The sequence below is a fragment of the Bufo bufo genome, chromosome 2, assembly GCF_905171765.1.
Source record: "Bufo bufo chromosome 2, aBufBuf1.1, whole genome shotgun sequence".
In the NCBI taxonomy this organism is placed as follows: domain Eukaryota; kingdom Metazoa; phylum Chordata; class Amphibia; order Anura; family Bufonidae; genus Bufo; species Bufo bufo.
The window spans coordinates 591,090,904-591,116,276 of NC_053390.1; the positions used below are offsets into that span (position 1 = coordinate 591,090,904).

The window sequence follows — 25,373 nt, forward strand, 5'->3', positions numbered from 1 at the left end:
CAGAAACTACTAATTTTGAGAATGGCAAATTTGGGAATAGTTTTTCAACCCAGAACAAAAACTGTGCTTTTACGGTCACTACAAATAATTTGACCAGCTAAAACTGTACTGATTTGGAGGAATAGAAATGTCAGGCCTATTTTTTAGGCGCTGGGTGACAGGCTCAACTTGCCCCTGATGTAGTATATGGCCAAAAAATAACCACACTATTGATGGTTAAATGCACTTGGGTGACACAGGTTCAGCCTGCACCTGATGTAGTATATGGCCAAAAAATAACCACACTGTTGATGGTTAAATGCACTTGGGTGACACAGGCTCAGCCTGCACCTGATGTAGTATATGGCCAAAAAATAACCACACTGTTGATGGTTAAATGCACTTGGGTGACACAGGCTCAGCCTGCACCTGATGTAGTATATGGCCAAAAAATATCCACACTGTTGATGGTTAAATGCACTTGGGTGACACAGGCTCAGCCTGCACCTGATGTAGGATATAGCACAAAATAACCACACTATTGATGGTTAAATGCACTTGGTGGTAGCTTGTGCTGGCGCACCACAAGCCACAGAATGGCCGCCGATCACCCCAGAAAAAAGTGATATAAAAACGCTCTGGGCAGCCTAAAAAAAGTGAGCAATTTAATATCAGCACTTCAATGATCCACAGCTGGAGATCGATCACTGAATTAAGTCTTTTGGAGGAGTATCTGCCTAATCTCGCCCTAACGTCACAGCAACAACCTCTCCCTATGCTTGAATCAGCAGAGTGACGTGCAGCGCTACGTGACCCAAGCTTATATAGAGGCTGGGTCACATGCTGCACTGGCCAATCACAGCCATGCCAATAGTAGGCAAGGCTGTGATGGCCTCTTGGGGCAAGTAGTATGACGCTTGTTGATTGGCTGCTTTGCAGCCTTTCAAAAAGCGCCAAGAAAGCGCCGAACACCGAACCCCAACCCGGACTTTTACGAAAATGTTCGGGTTCGGGTCCGTGTCACGGACACCCCAAAATTCGGTACGAACCCGAACTATACAGTTCGGGTTCGCTCATCCCTAATTATTATCTGTTAGGCTAGTTTCACGCACAGCGATTTTCTTCCTGACGATTCTCTGCATATTTCCCCAGTTGCGGCCAGATCGCCACCAGTTCCCATTATAGTTAAAGGGGCTGGATTGTCAATATTTAAGCTTCCAGGTATGTAGAGAAATCCAATGTGCAGAGAGATTCGTCAGGATGTTTTCTGCTGGAACAGCCTGACAGATACTAAGAGCTAGTGTAAAACTAGCCTTATATCAAAAATTGTATATAAAGGATTTCCAAAAAAGGTTAGAAAATGACTTGTCATGAGGCATACAGTTTTACCATTTCAGATGTTATTTCTATTAATTATCTATAAGCATCAAGCTAAAGCTACGGAATGGACATTTGCCGGACATTGCACAGTGAACGTTTATAAAAATATCAAAGTGCAGCACAATTGGGAAAGGCATCCACAATAAGGAAAAATCATTCACCATTATTATAGAAGGAGATGAAAGGCAGTGATACTAATGCAGTTTCTGACACAGGAGTTTGTAATAATTAGACTAGAAGAACAATGTATGCAATATAAATTATGAATTATGTTGACCCAAGACATGAGGGGGGAGGGAATTCTTGACACAGGGATGCTCTTTTTGATGGTCTTTGATTCTCTTCTTCATGCTCTTCAGTCCCTGAACTAGATATATTGCAATGCATAGGTATTGTTTGTCTTTAATCTCTTGAAGGGGTTCTCCAGGACCCATGTACAATTTTTTTAAGCTGCACACTTTCACTCCATAGAGCCTAGATATTGCCCACATACCTTATTTTGCAGTTCACTTCCCTGCATTACCAGTATCACATAGCTTGAATTTTTTAGCTTGAGCCAGGACACAGATCATAGCTGTGCCTACGCATGCACCAAAGATGCGTTACTTCTTCATGGAGTCTTCAGACCTACAATGTATATGGCATGATGCCTGTACATTAATTAGGCCACACGAGAAGAGCAGGGAGAATGGAACAACACGACACCAAAAGAAGAGAAAAGTGAATCGGCAGCACTTTGCTTGGTAAGTATATTAGCAATACTGTTTTCATTTTCACTGGTTACAACAATGTTTTTTTAAAGTGTCCCAGAGAACCCCCTTAAGCATTCCATTGATGTAGCTGAACGAGGTCTTGTTTGTTGTGGAATATATGCCACAAAAGTGATTTAAACAGTCACAGAATGTGGCCAAAAAGTAGATTTTCCTATAATTTATTCCAGAAACTGAAGTGAATTATAGCAGATATCTAACAAGTGCAAATTTCAGGTTTGGCCACATGGACAGCCAGAAGATGCACCACATTTTTTAAGAGGTCCATGTCTCTTAATACATTTTGCAGCCAGCCTTAGTAAATCTGCCACACTGTCTTTTTTCAACCTTACTATTACTTTACTTTATAACCACACTCACTATGACATGTCATCCAAAAATGACCTATTGTTTAACAAAACAATTTATGTTAAATATTTGTAAAGAATTTTGGTGGTTATTTTTAATTTTCCATATCCCTATCTATATAAAGAATAAAATAAAATATATTAATTAATGCAGTTTTCATATTGGCCACTAAGCCTATCAATAGGCCCAACTTCTTGGTCTTTACAAATCAGCTTTCAGCAGTCATCTTATTACCATCACAGGCAGGATTACAAGGACAGATACCACCTATACAGATAACACAGGATCCACCATTCACAATACTTGATATCACAGCTTGTCTACTTCCTCCTGACCTCTGTACAGGTCATGGAGCATGCCTAGAAAACTCTCCTATAGAAGTCCATGAGGTCCCCTCCTCTCCATTGTGTCTATGCTGCTGTAAAGGTGGTAACAACAGCTCAGGCAAGATGGCAGCCTCAATCATTATGCTCAGGAAATAGGATTAAACAAAAATCTTATCCTAAAATAAAATAGTTTAGAATGAAAGAATATGTGTCACTATCGAAGTTAGACTGGCAGAAAAAATATAGTGACATATTCCCTTTAATAACAGGCAGGCCACTTTACACTGTACATGCCAGTTCCATACAAACCCAATGTGATGGAACAAGAGCTACAGCTCACAACCTCCATTATTAGTAATGTTTTTGCTACATCTGCAAGTTTAACAAAGCAGTTAAATTGAAATATGTGTTTTATAGTCCATAAAAGACCTTACTTTTAAGGGGGTCAGGAATTGCGTAAATGAAACCCCCCAGGACTGCTGTTAAATTGTTTCTTTTGTTTTCTGTTTTAAATTGTTTATTAAGGCCTATCCGGGAATGAATATGTACAATATCGTAGCAATTTTAACAAAGCCAGCAGGTTTCCTGCTTTATTTGGTAATTACATACATGGACGTCTCATTCTGCGGATGGAAAGTGCTATTAAAATGAATAATATAAGGCTGTTGAGAGCAGGTTTGCTTGTGCACTGGGTATTATTACCGAACCAAAATAGAGATGGGAAGTACAAATGTGTTTACAAAAAATCTCTTATGACACATGCGGAAAATTGCCAACCAGGGCTTCATTTCGCGTCCATAGTATAACAGCAGTCTTATAGTCTGCTTTTAAGGTTGCATTTCAAATCTGTTTGTACATGTAATGCAAATAGAGAGCTGCCTAGAGGTCGACATTTACTCTTTTTGACTATACAGCAGCACATTTATTCACATGCCCTACAGATAAGGTAAGATGGAAAATAATTGATCACATTATTTCTAATCATTTTCCACTTTGTATGTAATTATACCATGCACCAGTGTTACGTAGGGTAAGACCACAAGGCTGCCAATGTTATGGCAAGAAAGGGGATTATAATATTTTTATGTTCTCTCTACACTTAGTGAACGTTTTTATACTTGCGTACTTTAAAGCCAAGTTTGATTAGCGTGAATTATTGTAAAGGTGAATCACTGTGTAATGAAAAGTTCGGCATTTTGCTTCTATGAAAAGTTCGGCAGCTTTCTCATATATTTTATTAGTTCCATGCAGTTTTCAAGTTCTCTGCTGGAAACATTCTTGTCTACAATTAGAGTAGAAATAAAAAAAATAAAAATAAAAACATCTGTTAATTTACCTGAAATCACCAATTAACTGGCAGTGGTTAATATTTTACAGAATCCACCGCTGTATGTGGGGTGCGGTTATTACATCGTCGTCCCAAACGTATTATCGGTGGGAGGAATTCTTTACGGTAAGAGGACTCACTTTTGGGTTGACAGTACCAAACAAAATAATGCATTGTGTTAAGTTAAGCATGGCAGGTAAGACTGAGGAAGGGTCTGCACTGGCTGTCAAAATAAAAATGTGTGGCTGGCCGGGAACATACACATGGAAAGTGGAGGTTTCAATAAATAGCCTGCACTGGGAAGGAAGGGTCCATTTGTCCTTCGTCCTCAGTGTACACCGGGACCCAGTAAGGAAGGATGAGTTCACACTAGTATTTCTTTTAGATTCTCTGCTTTTATGTGTCGATGGAATCGCATGTCTCTCCACATGAAACCATATGCATTACCTTATGTTTTCTTTTTACATTAAACTCAGCAGAAGACAGATTAGACAGCTGATACAAAAAACATATGGTCTAAAAAAGAACAAAACATAGAATTTTTCTATAATACACCGTAAGACAATGCTAATGCTACATTTCCTTTAGAGTAAATAGAAGTCAATGACAAAAGTAGACACTGTCAGTCTGGTGGAATTCTTTCATCGTCTTGAAGCAAACAGCCTTGAAGAAATCTCACAGAAAACACACTGGTTAATTCTTCTTTTTTGTCAGGGGGCTAAGGATGTTTTTTTAAAGAGTGGGACTTACAGTATTGTACTTGGTCTCCCATCTTGACAAGGTGGTGGGAGAGAACCCTTTTTTAGACAGTTTTCTTGCATCAAGATGCAGGTTTAAATAGGAGAGGGTGGAAAATGGTTGACACCCCATTTCCTATATATTTTTACAGTTTTGGTTGCACTATGAGACAGAATAGGATAAAAGAGATTTTTAGTTTTTTTGTGTTTTTTCAAACTGCTGTAGACACAGCAAAAGCTTTTCTGAAGGAAATTGGTTGGAATGACGTTTTCAAGCTTATTGTGTTTCTCTTCTTTGATTTCTTATCTATAAAAATACAGACTTAGGCTTAATGCACACAACCGTTTTTTGGGTCTGCATCCGAGCCGCAGTTTTGGCGGCTCGGATGCGGACCTATTCACTTCAATGAGGCCGCAAAAGATGCGGACAGCACTCCGTGTGCTGTCCGCATCCGTTGCACCGTTCCGTGGCCCCGCAAAAGAAATATAGCATGTGCTATTCTTGTCTGTTTTGTGGACAAGAATAGGCATTTCTGCAATAGGCCGCCCGTTCCGTTCCGCAAATTGCGGAAGGCACACGGGCGGCTTCCGGTTTTTTTGCGGATCCGCGGTTTGCGGACCGCAAAAAACTGAACAGTCGTGTGCATGAGGCCTTATTGAAAATGAAGCAGAGTTTTGGCTGAAAGGGAGGAAGAATGCTGGTGCGCAGGCAATGTGCCACGTACATTAAGTGTCTTATTAAGCCCGACGAGCTTAGCAAAAAGGTGAGTGGCTTGTCAGCAGATGGATTGTGAGGGTTCAATGCTCCAATGTGTCAAAATCCTGTTGCAACCTTCTAGCACAGGGATGGGCAAACTAGGGCTCTCCAGCTGTTGTAAAACTACAGCTCCCAGCATGCCCAGTCTGCCTACAGCTATCAGCCTACAGCAGGGCATGATGGGATTTGTAGGTTTACAACAGCTGAAGAGCCGCAGTTTGCCCATCACTGTTCTAGCACAAAGTAAGCCATCTAATAGGTGGTTTTAACGTCATCCTACATCAGCCGCTGTGACAAATCTGCTACATTATTTACGCTGTCTTAGCCAGATTTGGTAATTCTGCCTTTGTTTTCTAGTATAACAATCTGTAATAGATAAATCATGTAAAACGCAGATAAGAGTAAATTAAAGATGAAAGTTAAAAGATTCACTGTACAAAATATGTACAGTATGTTGTCCAGTGCGACATTTCTGTACAAATGAATGGTTTTCCAGCTGCCTGCACACTGTTGATTATATAGAATCTCACTAGCAGCCTGTATTTTCCAGAATAGTATTTTCATCCCGTTTAATAAGAGACCGTTATTTTTTTCCCACATAGGGGTGGCTGGCCCTGGCAGGTTGCTCTGCGGCTGAAATCTTCTCACAGTGATGGAAGGTTGTTATGTGGAGCCACACTCATTAGCAGCTGCTGGGTGCTCACTGCTGCTCATTGTTTTAAGAGGTAAGTTGGCAACAGCAATTAGGTCAGTGCAGACAAATGCAAGGCACATCGGGGTGGATTTGGCGTAATAATCTGACGGTCTAGTAATCACTTTTCTTATAGATGTCAACTATTTGTTAAACTTAATATAGAATTTAAAAAGATGAGAGAAAGAATGCATAGAGTTTAGTAAAAGAGTCATATCTTCAGTACAGGATGCATGAGGCTGACCAGCCAAGGCTTTATACGTAAAACAGAAAAGGCATAAGATGATCAGAAACATGGAATGTGACAGTGGAATTGGCAGTGTAATCATGACCAGTATAGGCAAACTGTTAGTTACATGGTGCAATTAAAAAAAGACAAAAGTTTATTAATTTCAATGAAGGGATGGGAGGGAATGTGGGTTAAGGGAGTGGGAAAACAGAAGCCTACCCATTTCCATAAGCTTTAATGTTATTTAGTATTAAAATCATGAGTTGTTCTTGTTGTGGCCACGTTCTGAGGTAGACTATTCCACAGATTCACAGCTCTTATGGTGAAGAAACCTTGACGCCTCTGGACACTGAACTTTTTCTTCTCCAGATGGAGGCAGTGCCCGCTTGTCTTTTGTGGGGATCTTACATTGAACAGCTTTTCACCATATTTTTGTATGGGCCATTTATATATTTTGTGACACAGTCACAATGGTCTGGGAAAACAGGTATTTTCCTCCCAGCGTGTGCTGCTGGGCTGATTTGCAGCCAGGTGGGGTCAAATACCAGACTGGAATTTAATTGCCGGTCCGGGTTTTTGGCAGCACCTGACTGTCCTTAAATAGACAGCTGGGCTCAGCAGCAGGATCTCTGTGTTGGGATCTGAGGCTTGGTGCCAGGTTGGAGGGCTGAGACCCATGGGCTGAGGAAACAGGCCCCCTAAAGCCTGCCTTGGACTGCTGGAGGCATAACTGATATCAAGGTGACTTGTCTTATATGAACTTTCCAATTTGTGTGAAGTAACACCAAGATGTACTTTCCATTGTGTAAAGACTGTAAGACTGTAAAGTAACGTATTGTTTTGTGCATTTGCCTCAAGTGTGAATAAACACTTAAGTTTTGCGTTAAGAACTTGTCTTTTGCCTCTGTACTGCGTCCGCTTACCCTATCTACCAGAGAGAAACCCCACAAATGGTGGAGGATCCGGGAAAGCGCAGTGAGGCAGGCGTGATTGCCGAACTATTGTTGTTTTTCATTTTTGCTCCGGGCATGGTTGTATGTCTTGCATTAAACCCGCTAAATTTCAACCCGTGACCCTCGACAAAATGGAGGCCATAATGAAGGCTCTTCTGGAGGCTAACCAGCAGCAGCAAGAAACCAACCTGCAACAACGGGAGGCTTACAGGCAGCAGCAAGAAACAAACCGCTGCTGTTACAACACGTGATGGCTATACAGACGGTAGGAACATCCCAAAGCGTCCATGATGTCCGGAAAGCAGTCCGTGCGGAAATCCCCAAGATGACACACTTAGATGACATTGAAACCTACCTGGTGATGTACGAGAAGGTGGCCACAAGGGAGAAACTATCCCGAGACCAGTGGGCTGAGGTTGTCGCTCCGTTCCTGGCATCCGATTCTCAGCGGGTGTATTTTGATTTGCTGGAAGATCAAGCGGCCAACTACCAGAAAGTAAAGGGTGAGATTCTCGCAAGACTGGGGGTTAATGTGTTGGTCCAGGCCCAGCGGGTACATCAGTGGGGGTTTAACCTGGCTGGGCACGTGAGACCCCAGTATTATGACTTATTTCAACTCTTGCAAAAGTGGCTACAGCCTGATGTGCTGAGTCCCATGGCTATGCTGGATCGACAATTAGCTGATATGTTGTGGAGGGCTTTGCCACCCCCTCTCCAGCACTGGATCGGCCAGGTGTCTCCTGGCAATGCCCTGGCGTTGGTGGACCTGATGGAACGCTATGAGGCTACTAAGAATCTACAGGGGGCTTCTTTTGGGAGGAGGGCAGTTAAACCCCAGAAATCTCGACCCCAGACCTGGAGATTTCAGCCGATGAAACCCACCCAGGGTTTACCCACTATGGGCCTGGCTCCGTTAGTCTGCTGGCAGTATCAGAAGCCTGGCCATGTAAGTGTTGACTATCCTCATCGGGTTGAGCCCATGGAGACAAATTGTGGTTACCGTCAGTTGCTATATACCAGGAAACTGTGTGCAACAGATACCCCAGAATCTCTAGACCACTTGTGCCAGGTGGAAGTGGGAGACACTCAAGCGGAGGCGCTGCTGGACTCAGGGAGCCTGGTGACTCTAGTAAGGGCTACCCTAATGCGGTCCACTGAGTATACTGGCCAGAAAGTCGGGGTGATGTGCATCCATGAAGACTTAAAAGACTACCACAACGTGCTTGTACTTCTCAACAACATTGTCACTGACTTGTTTGGAGAGTTCCTTGGTCTTCATGGCAGTGTTTGGTTTAGTGATGCCTCTTGCTTAGGTGTTGCAGCCTCTGGGGCCTTTCAAAAAAGGTGTGTATATGTAATAACAGATCATGCGACACTTAGATTGGACACAGGTGGACATCATTTCACTAATTATGTGACTTCTGAAGGTAATTGGTTGCACCAGAGCTTTTAATGGGCTTCCTAACAAAGGGGGTGAATACATACGCACATGCCAATTTTTTGTTTTCTATTTCTGAACAATAGTTTTATTTATATATTTTTCTCATTTTACTTCACCAACTTAGACTATTGTGTTCTGGTCCATCACATAAAATTCAGATTAACAAAACATTGAACTTAAGGCTGTAATGTAACAAAATATAAAAAAAAGTCAAGGCATTGTATATGGAGTGAACAGATTGTGTTTGTCACTTGAATACATATACATAAGGGTATGACCCGATGAATTATAATATATTCATATAGTCATATACAGCAATGCTAATCCATACACTTCATATGGGTCATCACAATGTCTAATATAGGAATGAAAATATCTGCATTAGAACTGCACTGGAAATACAGGAAATTCTTTTAGCATTCCTGCAAAAGATACTTGGCTGACTTGTTATAAGGTGAATATGAAACAGATGTGCTGTTTTGGGTGGAAAATAAAACTCTCTATCCCAAGGAGTCATCTTCCATGCATACTGCACTCAGTTGGTATAATACAACCATTTACATTCCAGTACTTACACTGCAGTCTAATACAATTCTGTTTTGTTCTAAGAGAAGTGTTCGTAAACAAAATGAAGATCGCCATTGCTTCTTTGAACAAATTCCAAACTTTTGTCAAGAACATTATAGGATCAAGGCCACATCTGCTAGTGGTAGAGACATTCTGCTAGCTTCCAGTTAAACAGTAAGACATTCTGCAATTACATACTTGCTTTTCAATTGCTTTAGCTTTAATTGTATCCTTCCTCTTCTACCGTACAGGAAATCTTTGTAAGCCTTTCTCCACTTCAAGGTGAACAGTAGGACAACAGCCTCGCCACAAAGTTTGTTAGGAATTCATTACTAATGGAGAAATAATTTAATTTGTTGATGCAGACTTTTCTTTTTGTACTGATTTAGATTTCTTGGCTGGTTTTAGAAGTGTAGTTCCTGGAAAAACTGAATATGGTAAAATACTGTACCAATGATGCCATTGATTTCTGTAGGCTGATGAAAACCTCATCTGAACAAGTTTAAGGTTGTAAATTGGTGTACAGTACTTAGATGTAAGGTGCCCCATAGAAACGATAAAAACGATCCCTCTTTATGGCACTGGGTTTTGCCATATAAGATAGAGCTCTCCCTTTAGGCCCTTGGGCCAATTACCCAATTTATTATTTGCAAACAATGTTTGTAATGCTAATGCTATGTACTGCACACTCAGTTGTTCCAGTATGAGCCAGACAAGGCCAGAGTCAACAATCCTGGCCCAGCCCCCTCTGAAGCTTAGAGTGTGGGCTCGCTCCACCTCCTGGTTTCAGAAGATTCTAGTTAGTCAGAGTAGCTGTAGAGAGGGAGGAAGAGGGAGCAGTCTCCATGTGCTCTTCTTCCATATAATCCAGTTTAAAGCCCTCGAGGCTCTGTCACCTCCATGAGCTCCAGTTTAGCAAGCAAGAACTAAATAAAGCAGGAAGATTTGCATGGCTTGAACGAGAGAGAGAAAGAGAGACATCAAAATAACCCAGCCTAATGCGATCCAGACCCTGTTGCTGTAGAGGGAAAACAAGTTAAGACTTCCTATGCACCCCCAAAATAGTAGACACTAGAGCCTTGGTTGCCAAAGCACAGCTACTAGACAAAGATCCCTTTAGCAGATATTTTAGCCAGGGCCAATGTTCTATTCATCTGCTTAGCTCATGCTGGGGCATCTGGGACTTTGCACTGTATACAAACTACTGCTGGATGTACTACAACTAAGTTAAGTTTTATCTGGCCTGGTCTCTCACTCTCTTAATACCTCATGCTGCCATTGCATTTTCAACAATATTGGCCCATACTGTACCTGTTGTACCTGATTTTATACACACAGACGCTCAGAGCCTGCCAAATATTAAATTGCATTTCATATTACAGAGGGGCTCATACCTTAGAATCATTGATGTGGTGGTCCATACTGCTACATGGACCCACACTTCAGTCCATGCATATAAAACGTTTTAAACGTTTAGCTTTTGCTGTCTCTTTTCAGAGACATTACATCATCCACATTAGGTTTCTCTTAGAGATTCCTCCAATTTGTATCCTTCAATGCGGATTTATCAATATGATCAAGCACCTTATTTCTCTGTTAAAGTACTCTTACATCATGTTTGGCCATATTCCTAATTGTTTCTGCTCTAGAATATTTAAAATAATATCACTAAAGCAGTAAAATGTTACTATGTCAGCATATCAACTATAAATCTAGAAATAGTATTGTGATGATAGTGTAAGAGCCCCAGAATATTTAGGAGGGCCCTGTCTAATATCTGTGTTTTTGACTTATACATGTTAAAGAATAAGTACTATTAACTCAGAAAAAAGAATTCCTTTTTGAAAATGTTAACTCTGCAAGCTTTATGGAAGGTTGTAAAAGTGAGGTCCTCCAGAAAAAATAAATGATGGAACCTTAAATTTTTTAGCCATGGTCAGAAAACCTGATTCCAACTGTTTTAACATTCAGTGAGGACACAAGGTCTGATCCCATGTGCACACAGAATCTTAATTATTTCTGCACATTGGACTTAGTTTCCCTCTTTCTTCCTTGCCATGACTTAAACCTGGCTACTATCCAGACAGTGATTACGTGAAATTAATATTTTCAGGACTGGTTGCTATTACCTGATGACAGCAGCAATTTTTCATGGGTAGCAGCTCTCCAAGAATAATTATTCTGGTGTGTTTTGTCTATTTTGCCCTCCTCTTCAATGCCAGTTTTAGACTGATTGATTTTCTTTTGTTTTATGCTGTGCAGTGATGCCAACACATCCTGAGCTTCAACATATTTTTGTGCAGGACATAAATATCATTTTTAAATTCGAAGCTACTCCATGAGTTATGGTTTATTTTATCAGCACTAGGTATTTATAGTTAGAGTTTGACTTTATCCACAGCAAAAATAAAAGAAATGCTTCCAGTTGGGTATATGATGATAGGACAAAGCAATTTTCAGTTAGAGATAGCATCTAGCCTCCCTAACTCTTCATTCCTGGAACACACAGTTTCAAAATGATTACATCACTTTTCTGTTCTGGATCGCTGTGTTGTGCCAATAAAAGATTCAGCAGAGTGCCAGAAGGCTGAAGAGCAATCTCAAAATTAGAATCAGCCTGCTGTAAAACCTCGGTAAAATCCCAAATAAGCCACTGATAAAAGTCTAAGTGATTCTTGCTGGTCTTATGGCAGTCTGTGCACTACAAAAGCTAATCTATGCTAGCTATGAGCTGGTGTGGATTTGCGCTTTAATTTATGTACATTTCTGGTGTAAGTTTCTCCTGCTAAGACCTGCCCACCTTTTGTTCAAAAGCTGGTGTACAGCCTTTAATTAATTTCCCAAAGAGGACATTTAATGAAGTTACTTATCTAAAGTAATCTACTCAAAAACTAATAAGAATTTAGCTGGAAAATTATCCAAAATTGCATATGTCCAGATGCTGTGCAACTACCATCTTTAACAGAGATACTGTTACATATTTAGTGGAACCACTGTCCCAGACTTGGAATAGTAATGTCAGGAACCCAGACAGACTTGGACTAGGAACCCAATACAGAGACATGGACTAGGAACCCATTCAGACTTGGTTAAGAACTTCAGCAAACCAGACATACAGAGATATGGACTTGGAACTTGCTCAGACTTGGATCAAGACTTCTGGAACCCAGACTTAGGGCATTTTCAGTGTTTTGCGGGCCGTTTTTAACGGATCCGTTTAAAAATTTTTTTGTCTCAGTAGTGTTTCTGGTTCCGTTTTTCCTTCTGGCATATACAGTAATTACATAGAAAAAATTGGGCTGGGCATAACATTTCCAATAGATGGTTCCGCAAAAACGGAACAGATACGGAAGACATACGGAGTACATTCTATATGTGTTCCGTTTTGTTTGTGGACCTATTGACTTGAATGGAGCCACGGAACGTGATTTGCGGGCAATAATAGGACATGTTCTATCTTTGAACAGAACGGAAATACGGAAACGGAATGCACATAGAAACACTTCATGTTTTTTTTGCTGACCCATTGAAATTAATGGTTCAGTATAAGTAACGCATACTGAACTAAAAAAACGGCCAGTATACTGAACGCAAAAAACATTCGTGTGCATGAGCCCTTACAGAAACATGGACTTGGAACTTGTTCAGATTTGGGTCAAGAGTTGTGGAACCCATGCATGGACTTGGAGCTAGTTCAGACTTGGGTCACGTCTTCTGGAACTCAGACAAACAGATGCAACCAGCCTAAACTGTAACAACTGCAGGGACCAGTGCACACATGACAATATCTTCTGTAACTCAAACATACCATAAATAGCAAGCAGACATGATGATGACTTCTGGAACCCAGATACACTAGGCAGTGATAGTCAGGTACAAGACAAGGCTTCAGGAACAGGAACAATGGAGCACAGTGAACAGATGAGTAACACATACATTTTGCCTTTAGTATCATATTACACATTAACCGTGATTACAGCTGCCTGGATCTGGCAGGGTATAAGCTTGGCACACTTGTTTTTAGGCTTTTTTCCTCCCTTCCTTTTCCGCAGATCCTCTCGAGCTCTGTCAGGATAGACGAGGATCAATGCACAGCTACTTTCATGACTCGCCAGAGATCAGGTTCAAATCTGGGCTGTGCCACACAAGCACATTTACATACACTTGTTATGAAGTTTTTCATGTGTGGTTAAGCACAGAGTCTGAGGTACAAAGCACTTTGAAGCAGGTTTTTATCAAGGATCTATCTGCTCTGTTTATCTTTTCCTCAATCATGCCTAGTATACCAGCTGAAAAAGAAGCTGCTTCCAATTCTTGTCTTGATAGGCATAGTATTAGTCATTTGAGTGGTGCCCGGTTTCCTCAAAAGATGACATTTGGAATTAAGACCTAAGAGTTCAATCTTGGTTTCAAAACTGTAGCATAAGAGAAGTGTGTATTTAGTACTTCCAGTACTCACCAACAATATTCAAAATATGTAATCTAAACCTCTAGAATAATTAAAAAAGCACACATGGTTCATCCAAAAAAATCTGTGGAGACACTGATAAGCCCCAAACTCTTGCATCCCACCAAATAACCCATGACAGTATAAAGTAGAAGGAGACTCCAGCATGAAAGTCTGCACAATTTTACCTAAGCAAATTTCAAAAATGTCATGCACAGAAAGGATGTAATTCCCAATAAGAAAAAAATATTATTATGAGCTGGGAGCCAACCAAAAGGAGGGTTAGTAGACAGAGCCCCAATGTATCGCCACTAAGCAGTGGCTTCCTCAGGGGCAAGATTTTCTAAGATACTGTAAGCTACATTTTGTAATAACAATTTAGAGGTGTGAATACACTTAACAAAAAAGGAATTACCTCAAAGGAACACATTGCTTATGGCGGTCCAGTTGGCACCCAACTCTCAAATTCTTGTGAACTGAGAGTGCTTTAGTTTCTTTTTGACATACTCCAAGCAGTTTCTCATATACATTTTATTGAGGACTGGCATTCATCTGGCAACTTCAATAATCAAGGCCTGATTGGAGAATGCTGGAAAAATGCATATCCACATGGAAAGTTTTCTTGCCTCCTCTTGGCAACCTTACTGTCGTTTCTTCTCTGATTGCTCAAATTGGGTTTGGGGTGGGCTCCAGGAATCAGTCCTGATGGTTCTGAAGTTATTTCATATAAGAATGATAGGCCTTTGTGTTCTTCCAGACTTGCCATGCACTAGCAACTATTGGGCAGTTTGGGGCTTGCATAAATAATTGTCCCACATGTATCACTGAGCCCAGTGGCTTCCTCAGGTGTCACTTGAGGGGTCATAGAGGGGGTGGACCACTCTCCATAAAGGGGACGGGTCCCTGCACAAAAATATGTGGGGTCCACATGAAAGGGAGCTGAGCCTGATAAAAACGGTGTGCACCTCACTATGCAATTTCCTGAAAACCGAGCTGGAAAAGTTAGCAAGTATGGTCTAACATGTGATTTTATATTGTCCCATCTGCTATTTGTATTTATTTTATTCTATCTAATCTCCAGCAGCAAGGGTGCACCACCAATGAGGCCAGGTGAGGCGATTGCCTCAGGCAGCACCAGCTAGAGGCAAGAGGGGGGCAGCGGAAGGGCCACGGGCAATGAGAGCTTTCATTGTGGCAAAGGGGTTAGGTTAAGAAATTGTAGGGGGCATTGTTTCAGTTTTTGCCTCAGGTAGCAGAAAGGCTAGGTGCACCCATGTCTAGCAGAACTGTTTTACAGCATTCTTACCCCTATAAAAAACATTATTCTGTACAGTGGTGCAAGAGAAAATGGAAAATGTATATATTTGTATTTTCTTTAGAGATGATTATTAGAGAAAAAATAAATTTTTGTGATAATTACAATAACTTATTTTACATGTAAAAATTACATAACGTATTTTTCACCCAATAAGATGCATTTTTCCCCACCAAAAGTGGAATTATGGAAGTGTTCATTAGTACTGGAGGACCAGGAAGCGGTGAAGGCTCTGTACTTCCTGGTTCTCGACTGTCGTCTGTGCAGTCGCTGTGCACAGCATGAGGGTGCTCTGTGACGACGGCAGGAGGAAGAGGATTGTGCTGGAGGAGAGGAGAGGCGGCGTCCCGAACATAAGAGGTAAGTGGGGGCTAAAATATGGTAATGGACGTTTGAAATCCACTGCAGCCCATAACGAAGGACTCCTTTCACTATGCCATTCACAAAACAAAAAAAACCTAACAAAAAAAACTGCACATCCTTCTCTCCTTCCCCAACTATGGCCCGTGCTTCAAAAGCCTGTCTTTTAAAAATGCAGCATGTGTTCTTTTAAATGTAATAATCCTGAGAAAGGGGGCTGTTCGTCCTTGAAACGCGTCAACCATAAATAAATAATTAACTGCCCTTACCAATACTTACCTGGTACTGCATCCCTGCTGACAGCGCCCATACAGAGGTTCCAACTTTTCTTTTATTCCTCTCACTGACCGCTTCATCCTTACGTTCGCATCCCCGACACGGGTAGGAACCCAGGCAGCAGCGTAGGCACTCCGTATGCTGGTCGGATAATACCAGCAAAGTGAAATATAACTGTTGTGACTCCTCACAACGGCAGAGGGTAAGCGCAACTATTTTGGATATCACTATTTCAATTTCAAACAGCATCACACATGAGGCACTGCCTCCCATGTCTTTCTTCTCTTAAATCATCCGTCCTGACATACAGTATGTAAACCACCCACACTGATATGGAACCCTGGCAGGGCATTACTTGTTAGGAAGGCATTCTTCAGTGATAGGAAGAAGTTAGCATTCCATAGCTCAGATTATTTCCTTGAATATAATGTTGGTGGATATGTTACTAATGCATTGAGGACACTGTCTAAACTTGCAACCTTCTCGAAGCTTACTTGTACTGTAAGTTATGTCTTCGGTCAAAGATACATCCTAATTATCAGTTTATTTATAGGGTTAAACGATTGTGATAACATTCAAATCAGCTTAATTTAATTGCAAACAAATCACCTTTAATGCTAACAAATATAATTACAGAGCTATTCCAGTTATTGCAAACATACTGTGATTATGGAGCGTGGTCTAGGTCCCTACTTAAAGTTACATAGATAGATTTAATAGCAGTGCCACTCAAAGTGGCAGTGTTCAACTAGGGTGCCTAGGGCCCAACAGTAAAATGTATTCTAGGGGCCCATTGTACAGCTACATGCAAATATTACCTGCTCACACAGCAGCAGACAGAGATATGATGCTTAAGATGATTAATTATGGCGGTCTCTGCAGTGACTTTGAGAGTGCACGTCCCTGAGGAAAGAGGATATTTGCTGGTCAGCCTCTGTATGTAGACGTCACCTCAGCCACCTTATGCATCTACAATGATAAACTGCACAGTTTGTCAAATAATCTACCTAGTGTTTTTTATATGGACATAGGCTGATTGAGAGGCTGTATGCTGTCCATCTATATGTAGAGCAGTCAATATATTGTACCATATATGACTTCTGCAGGGGATAGGGACTGGAGGCCCACGGTTGCTCTGGAGCCCATCGAGGAATTCACCTGTTCACCTTTGGGCCAGTCTGAGCCTGCAAAGTGGTGAACAACCGAGCCAGTGATAATGTGGTCACCTACAGTTGAAAAAGGAGAAAATGCAGATTTCAGCCATTTAGCCAATCAACAGCAAGAGTATTATGAAAAAAAGAGGGGCTTATCTGGGGAACTGGCCTTTAGTAATGAATACATTACCATAATACAAGGCAACTTCATCTGATTGAATGCAAAGAGCAGAAAATGAAAACGATGTTCACTGCCCTAAAATTGTTGTCTCATGGAAACAACTCCAGTCAATATGCCCTATTGGGGCATATGGCCATCACCGAGGACCCATAGGCCGCCTCTATGTTAAAGAATGTAGGTCTTGTTCTGGAAAACTCAGCTAGACCATGTATTATATTTGTGGCCAGGCAATTAATCTGGAAGGCCACAAAGTCTGACTTCCCTTGGCAAAATCAGCTTCAAATAGAAAAGGGTTATGTCTGAGGAGACAACGTATTCTTGAATGAAAATGGCTGCAACCTAAAGGGGTCAGGTAAGGGTACTTTCACACTTGCGTTGTTTGATTCCGGCAGGCAGTTCCGTTGCCTGAACTGACTGCCTGATCAGGCAAACTGTATGCAAACGCATGTCATTTCTTCTGACTGATCAGGCATTTTTCAGACATGGATCAGTTTTTTTTTTAATCCCATTTAAGATGGATCTGATGGCCAGAACAGATATCTTTAAAATCATTAGGAATTAATGCGGAGGGTATGTTGTAAAATGTTCTAACTTTTCATTATAGAAATGATAATTACAGGAGAAAATTTCAGTTTATAGTCCTTACTGTACTGGTTCTTTGTTGGCACCAGCTTATGCTGGGTTCCTGCTATTTCCACTTATCTATGTCACAAATTAAAAATTATCAGCGTATATGTAAAAAAAGCTGCTAAGGTCACTTTCACATAGTCAGTATTTTGTATCAGTATTTGTTAGCCAAAACCAAGAATGGAGTATTTTGGCAACAATTCCAATAATTTTAATGGAGGCGACGTTTAATAAGACAGGTGTTTTAGATGCCGGTGTTAATAAAGCCCCATTGCTGGAGGTGGATCGCCGAAGTTATGAAGAGGCGCCGGTCTAAATGTAAGACATCGTCCTAGAAAATGGTAACTTAAACGGGCCTGCCGACCTGTCCCCTTCCCTGCCCACACCACCCCACTTTTTTAGCCCTGGTGTGAGCAGGGAGAAGTCACAGATTGCGGCGCAACTAACCATTGTACCACAATCTGCACCTGATTTACGCCTAATTTAGGCGTATTTTAGCTTGATAAATGACCCCCTATGTGCTTGCCATCAAACCAACCCCATTCAGAAGTATGGAACTTCTTTTTAGTTGCAGAAATTTCTGGCATCGTAAAGCGACCTTACAGTTTGTCCCCCTTTTTCTGGCACTGAAAGTTAATTCATTTTTTGTTTACAATAAAAATGTTCTCTTTCTTTTTGACAAACATGCAAATCTGGAACAGTCCCTTGATGGTGACCTGCAAGTAAAATATCACACTATGTCATTTCCTAGGTATGGTAACAATACTCGCAATTATGTGATAAGAGTGGGAGATTATCACACACTTGTTCCTGAGGAGTATGAGGAGGACATGGGAATCCAACAGATCATAATACACAAAGATTACAGACCTGATGGAAGTGACTATGACATTGCTCTCATAAGACTATATGGATCTTCAGAACAGTGTGTACCATTCAGCACCCATGTCTTACCAGCCTGTTTACCAATGCGACGAGAAAGACCTCAAAAATCAGCATCAAACTGTTATATCACAGGATGGGGCGATACAGGTAAGACATCATATTATCCAGTTATCATATAGAGCCATTGTAATAGCATTCATTGAAAAGCTTTCACACATTATGTGCCATAATTACTCACTAGATGAATAGAAATGAGTGCCTGATGAAAACTCATGTTTTTGCTAGGTATAAAAACTTTGCATATGTGTAAACATATTTTATATATCTAAATTTTACATAGTTTTTGTTGAAGAGATTTCTACACTGGTCCCCATTCAGTGGGCCAATCGCAGAAGTCCATGTGCCTGCTGTAATAACAGCAGATAATAAGGTAAAACATTTTACAGTATAAGTAAATGAGAAAAGAATACCTGGAAAACAATACGTTAGAGCTGAGATTGACAAAGTATTATCTGCTAATAGTGCTTGGTCAATGATCACACAACTAAGGTGGTTCATACTTAATTTTGGGTTCTCCAGCAGGGTATATGTTGAGGCAGCATCAGATTAATACTGGGTGGCATCTCTTCATGCTGCAATATAGGTTGCCACACTGGCTTGATAACAGTTATACACTGCGTGCAGAATTATTAGGCAAATTAGTATTTTGACCACATCATCCTCTTTATGCATGTTGTCTTACTCCAAGCTGTATAGGCTCGAAAGCCTACTACCAATTAAGCATATTAGGTGATGTGCATCTCTGTAATGAGAAGGGGTGTGGTCTAATGACATCAACACCCTATATTAGGTGAGCATAATTATTAGGCAACTTCCTTTCCTTTGGCAAAATGGGTCAAAAGAAGGACTTGACAGGCTCAGAAAAGTCAAAAATAGTGAGATATCTTGCAGAGGGATGCAGCACTCTTAAAATTGCAAAGCTTCTGAAGCGTGATCATCGAACAATCAAGCGTTTCATTCAAAATAGTCAACAGGGTCGCAAGAAGCGTGTGGAAAAACCAGGGCGCAAAATAACTGCCCATGAACTGAGAAAAGTCAAGCGTGCAGCTGCCAAGATGCCACTTGCCACCAGTTTGGCCATATTTCAGAGCTGCAACATCACTGGAGTGCCCAAAAGCACTCCATCTCAGAGACATGGCCAAGGTAAGAAAGGCTGAAAGACGACCACCACTGAACAAGACACACAAGCTGAAACGTCAAGACTGGGCCAAGAAATATCTCAAGACTGATTTTTCTAAGGTTTTATGGACTGATGAAATGAGAGTGAGTCTTGATGGGCCAGATGGATGGGCCCGTGGCTGGATTAGTAAAGGGCAGAGAGCTCCAGTCCGACTCAGACGCCAGCAAGGTGGAGGTGGAGTACTGGTTTGGGCTGGTATCATCAAAGATGAGCTTGTGGGGCCTTTTCGGGTTGAGAATGGAGTCAAGCTCAACTCCCAGTCCTACTTCCAGTTTCTGGAAGACACCTTCTTCAAGCAGTGGTACAGAAGAAGTCTGCATCCTTCAAGAAAAACATGATTTTCATGCAGGACAATGCTCCATCACACGCGTCCAAGTACTCCACAGCGTGGCTGGCAAGAAAGGGTATAAAAGAAGAAAATCAAATGACATGGCCTCCTTGTTCACCTGATCTGAACCCCATTGAGAACCTGTGGTCCATCATCAAATGTGAGATTTACAAGGAGGGAAAACAGTACACCTCTCTGAACAGTGTCTGGGAGGCTGTGGTTGCTGCTGCACGCAATGTTGATGGTGAACAGATCAAAACACTGACAGAATCCATGGATGGCAGGCTTTTGAGTGTCCTTGCAAAGAAAGGTGGCTATATTGGTCACTGATTTGTTTTTGTTTTGTTTTTGAATGTCAGAAATGTATATTTGTGAATGTTGAGATGTTATATTGGTTTCACTGGTAAAAATAAATAATTGAAATGGGTATATATTTGTTTTTTGTTAAGTTGCCTAATAATTATGCACAGTAATAGTCACCTGCACACACAGATATCCCCCTAAAATAGCTAAAACTAAAAACAAACTAAAAACTACTTCCAAAAATATTCAGCTTTGATATTAATAAGTTTTTTGGGTTCATTGAGAACATGGTTGTTGTTCAATAATAAAATTAATCCTCAAAAATACAACTTGCCTAATAATTCTGCACTCCCTGTACAGATGCTGGATATCCTCCTGCGGTATGACATTCCAAGCTCTTTCAACTTGGACTCGTAGTTCAGCCAAGGTGGTTGTTGGCTTCTCTGCATGGAAGATCCATCGCCCAATCCAGTCCCAGGCATTGTTGATAAGGGAGAGATCTGGTGATTGAGTTGGCTATGGCAACTGCTGGATACACTGAAGGGCACATTTTGTAGTGCGAACGGGCATTATCTTGTTGAAACACCACGTCTCCTGAGTCAAAACAGACATCAGGACCGGTTCTGTGAGGTCCTGGACAAACTGAAGACTAATCAATGTTCCCACCAAGAATACTAGGTGGCAATGCCATTGTAGCTAATGACGCCCTACTCCATGGCAGCTGGTGGTGGTCCTGTGTGTCTCTGCACTATGCAGAATGGCAGTAGGCTCTCTCCCCCCCCCCTGCAAACTCTAATGCAGCCATCATTACTATCAAGACACAACCTGCTTTCATCACAGAACACTATTGTTTGCCATTCATGCCTCCAATGGGCTCTCAGTGGCAAATGAGCTAGTGGGTTGTTAGAATGCAGACCTGTTCAAGTAGATGCTTTCTTACGGTCCGGGTAGTTGCTGCAGGGGCTACTACAGAACAGATTTGTGATGCCATGGATGTCCTTTAAGCTATAGCAGCTTCTCCTACATGGCAAGCTTGGCATGCATCTGTCAGTCTTGATCATTCAGAACCTACTCTATGAGTGTTGGAGCCCTCCTCTCAGCACTCTCAACACCACCAATGCACCACAGAAACTTCTCATCCAACTCTTTATGAGATTTAGAATTGACTGATGGACAGTTTCTTGAGCTCTCACTGTTCGACCCTTTTTAAAATTCCTTAACTGCACAAATGATGCATGCTTGTCTAGCAAAGTAACACTTCAACAAAATCCAATCAACAGCCTTGTAAGAGCGAGAGAGAGAGAGAGAGAGGATGAAAAACAGTGCTGTCTGACAAAAACACAACAGTGATGCCAGACAAAAAAATTATGTGGAGCATCTGTATGTAAAGAAAGAATCTTGGTACTTTGATCACTACATGTAACTCCAACTAGTATTGCCATATTATAAACTAGGCTTACTATCTGAACTCCTTCTAGGTGTTCTTTTTTCATTTTCCGGTATTGTACACTGCTCAAAAAAATAAAGGGAACACAAAAATAACACATCCTAGATCTGAATTAATTAAATATTCTTCTGAAATACTTTGTTCTTTACATAGTTGAATGTGCTGACAACAAAATCACACAAAAATTAAAAAATGGAAATCAAATTTTTCAACCCATGGAGGTCTGGATTTGGAGTCACACTCAAAATTAAAGTGGAAAAACACACTACAGGCTGATCCAACTTTGATGTAATGTCCTTAAAACAAGTCAAAATGAGGCTCAGTAGTGTGTGTGGCCTCCACGTGCCTGTATGACCTCCCTACAATGCCTGTGCTTGCTCCTGATGAGCTGGCGGACGGTCTCCTGAAGGATCTCCTCCCAGACCTGGACTAAAGCATCTGCCAACTCCTGGACAGTCTGTGGTGCAACGTGACGTTGGTGGATAGAGCGAGACATGATGTCCCAGATGTGCTCAATTGGATTCAGGTCTGGGGAACGGGCGGGCCAGTCCATAACATCAATGCCTTTGTCCTGCAGGAACTGCTGACCCACTTCAGCCAAGGTCTAGCATTGTCTTGCATTAGGATGAACCCAGGGCCAACCGCACCAGCATATGGTCTCACAAGGGGTCTGAGGATCTCATCTCGGTACCTAATGGCAGTCAGGCTACCTCTGGCGAGCACATGGAGGGCTGTGCGGCCCTCCAAAGAAATGCCACCCACACCATTACTGACCCAATGCCAAACCGGTCATGCTGGAGGATGTTGCAGGCAGCAGAACGTTCTCCACGGCGTCTCCAGACTCTGTCACGTCTGTCACATGTGCTCAGCGTGAACCTGCTTTCATCTGTGAAGAGCACAGGGCGCCAGTGACGAATTTGCCAATCTTGGTGTTCTCTGGCAAATGCCAAACGTCCTGCACGGTGTTGGGCTGTAAGCACAACCCCCACCTGTGGACGTTGGGCCCTCATATCACCCTCATGGAGTCTGTTTCTGACCGTTTGAGCAGACACATGCACATTTGTGGCCTGCTGGAGGTCATTTTGCAGGGCTCTGGCAGTGCTCCTCCTGTTCCTCCTTGCACAAAGGCGGAGGTAGCGGTCCTGCTGCTGGGTTGTTGCCCTCCTACGGCCTCCTCCACGTCTCCTGATGTACTGGCCTGTCTCCTGGTAGCGCCTCCATGCTCTGGACACTATGCTGACAGACACAGCAAACCTTCTTGCCACAGCTCGCATTGATGTGCCATCCTGGATAAGCTGCACTACCTGAGCCACTTGTGTGGGTTGTAGACTCCATCTCATGCTACCACTAGAGTGAAAGCACTGCCAGCATTCAAAAGTGACCAAAACATCATCCAGGAAGCATAGGAACTGAGAAGTGGTCTGTGTGCACCACCTGCAGAACCACTCTTTTATTGGGGGGGGGGGGGGGGGTCTTGCTAATTGCCTATAATTTCCACCTGTTGTCTATCCCATTTGCACAACAGCATGTGAAATTGATTGTCACTCAGTGTTGCTTCCTAAGTGGACAGTTTGATTTCACAGAAGTGTGATTGACTTGGAGTTACATTGTGTTGTTTAAGTTTTTCCTTTTTTGAGCAGTGTATTATCTGGTTGACATATGAAGCCATTTTTTTTATTATTCATTGAATATCTTTCCCACTCTACATCAAATATTTACTTGCTAGATGAATATAAGAATTTAAGAATAGAAACTTATGTTGAATAAAAATTTCACGCAATTTTCAATTTAGGGGCAAGCATAATATATTCATTTATGTTGCTTACGTATATATGGTGAATATGATTATAAGACTATGCAGCAGCAGGCACATGAAAGTGAATTAAGATGCATTGTGATCCCATCTTGTCACATATAAAACTATCACATCAACCTTGAAACATTGATCGATCGATAACATTTGAGAGGTGTATGTGAGTAATGCCAGGATGACATTTTGAGGCTTAGATGACAAGTCGTCAATGGATGTTACACTCTACGTTTTGTTATCTGAACATTTTTAAGTAAAATGCATTAATAAGTAATCCTCATTGTACATCTCCAAGACTGACATTAAATACCATAAAATATCCCTGGAAGCAGACCTGTCAATCACAGTAGTGTTTTCTGAAGTCATGCCTGTTCAGGAAGTGCATCAGTCACTGACAGGTCTGCTCTGTCTAATGCTTTTCTAAACTATCTTTTTTTACCTCCTGCAGGGACTCAAATCCCTGGAATAACAGCTATACTGAAGTCAGATTTCCACTTGTATAGAATGTGATAGATGAAAAAAACATTTATCAAACCATAAGCATTATCATTTGTATGCACTTTTAGGTCGGGCGTATTCAAGGACTTTACAACAAGCTGGAGTGACATTGCTACCCAAGCGAATCTGTGAAGAGCGCTACAGAAGTCGGTTTACAGGAAGAATGCTTTGTGCAGGAAGTCCTCCAGAACAGAAGCATGTAGACAGTTGTCAAGGGGACAGTGGTGGCCCATTGGTCTGTGAACGTAACGGAGGCAGCTGGGTAGTCTTTGGAGTTACTTCTTGGGGCTATGGATGTGGGATGAAGGACTCTCCTGGAGTATACACAAAAGTGGCTTCTTTTATACCATGGATAAAGAGTTTGACCAATTTATAGAACCCAGAAGACTTCAAATGTTTCCAAGGAAGCTAGACCAAATTCTCATGTATGTTATATTGACAACAAGGCACTGAGGAGCTAGTATAACATAATGTTTCTACCTGTGTACAAATAGTATTAGCTGAATCGTGTGGATGAAATTACCTTAAGGGGACTTTAGGAAGGCAATGACAAGTAGCAGCCAAACAATTGGACTATTATAATGATACTGCCTTGGGCAGCAAGTTTTGAATCGAAAGTAAAAAAATAAAAAAATGTATGGCATTTTATTAATTTTTTATTGTTTTCTTAATTAAAAGTTTTATCTTGTTAATATGTATGTGATTATAATGACATCTGTATTTACTTTGTACACTTTTTTTTTTACTATAGGGGTACTCTGCAAAAATACCATGCTGGAATGTTGTGGACCCCTTTTTGGTCCAAGCAGGAACTTTGTTTTTTTAATGTAGAGGCACAATGCTTTTAGTGTTACTATCACATTAATTGGTACACAAATTTATGGTGACATTCTCTATGAAAGGTACACACGGTGGGCACAGTCACTTGAAGGAAATGCATCACCAGTTTTATGCTGCCTTAAAAAGTAAATCCAGACAGTTCCAGTGTATGCCAAAG

General features: G+C 41.4%; 1 protein-coding gene across 2 annotated transcripts in view; it reads left to right on the forward strand.

The window, feature by feature from the left end:
- Nucleotides 1-25,010, forward strand: part of PRSS12 (serine protease 12) — a 200,405-nt gene extending 175,395 nt beyond the window's left edge. For both annotated transcript variants that reach the window (XM_040418279.1, XM_040418280.1), the window contains 4 exons: nucleotides 4,181-4,256; nucleotides 6,227-6,349; nucleotides 18,617-18,897; nucleotides 24,445-25,010. In XM_040418279.1, coding sequence (XP_040274213.1) covers nucleotides 4,181-4,256; nucleotides 6,227-6,349; nucleotides 18,617-18,897; nucleotides 24,445-24,752 — 788 coding nt within the window. In that variant the 3' untranslated portion in view covers nucleotides 24,753-25,010. The remainder of the gene's footprint in view (nucleotides 1-4,180; nucleotides 4,257-6,226; nucleotides 6,350-18,616; nucleotides 18,898-24,444) is intronic.
- The last annotated feature ends 363 nt before the right edge of the window (nucleotides 25,011-25,373 follow it).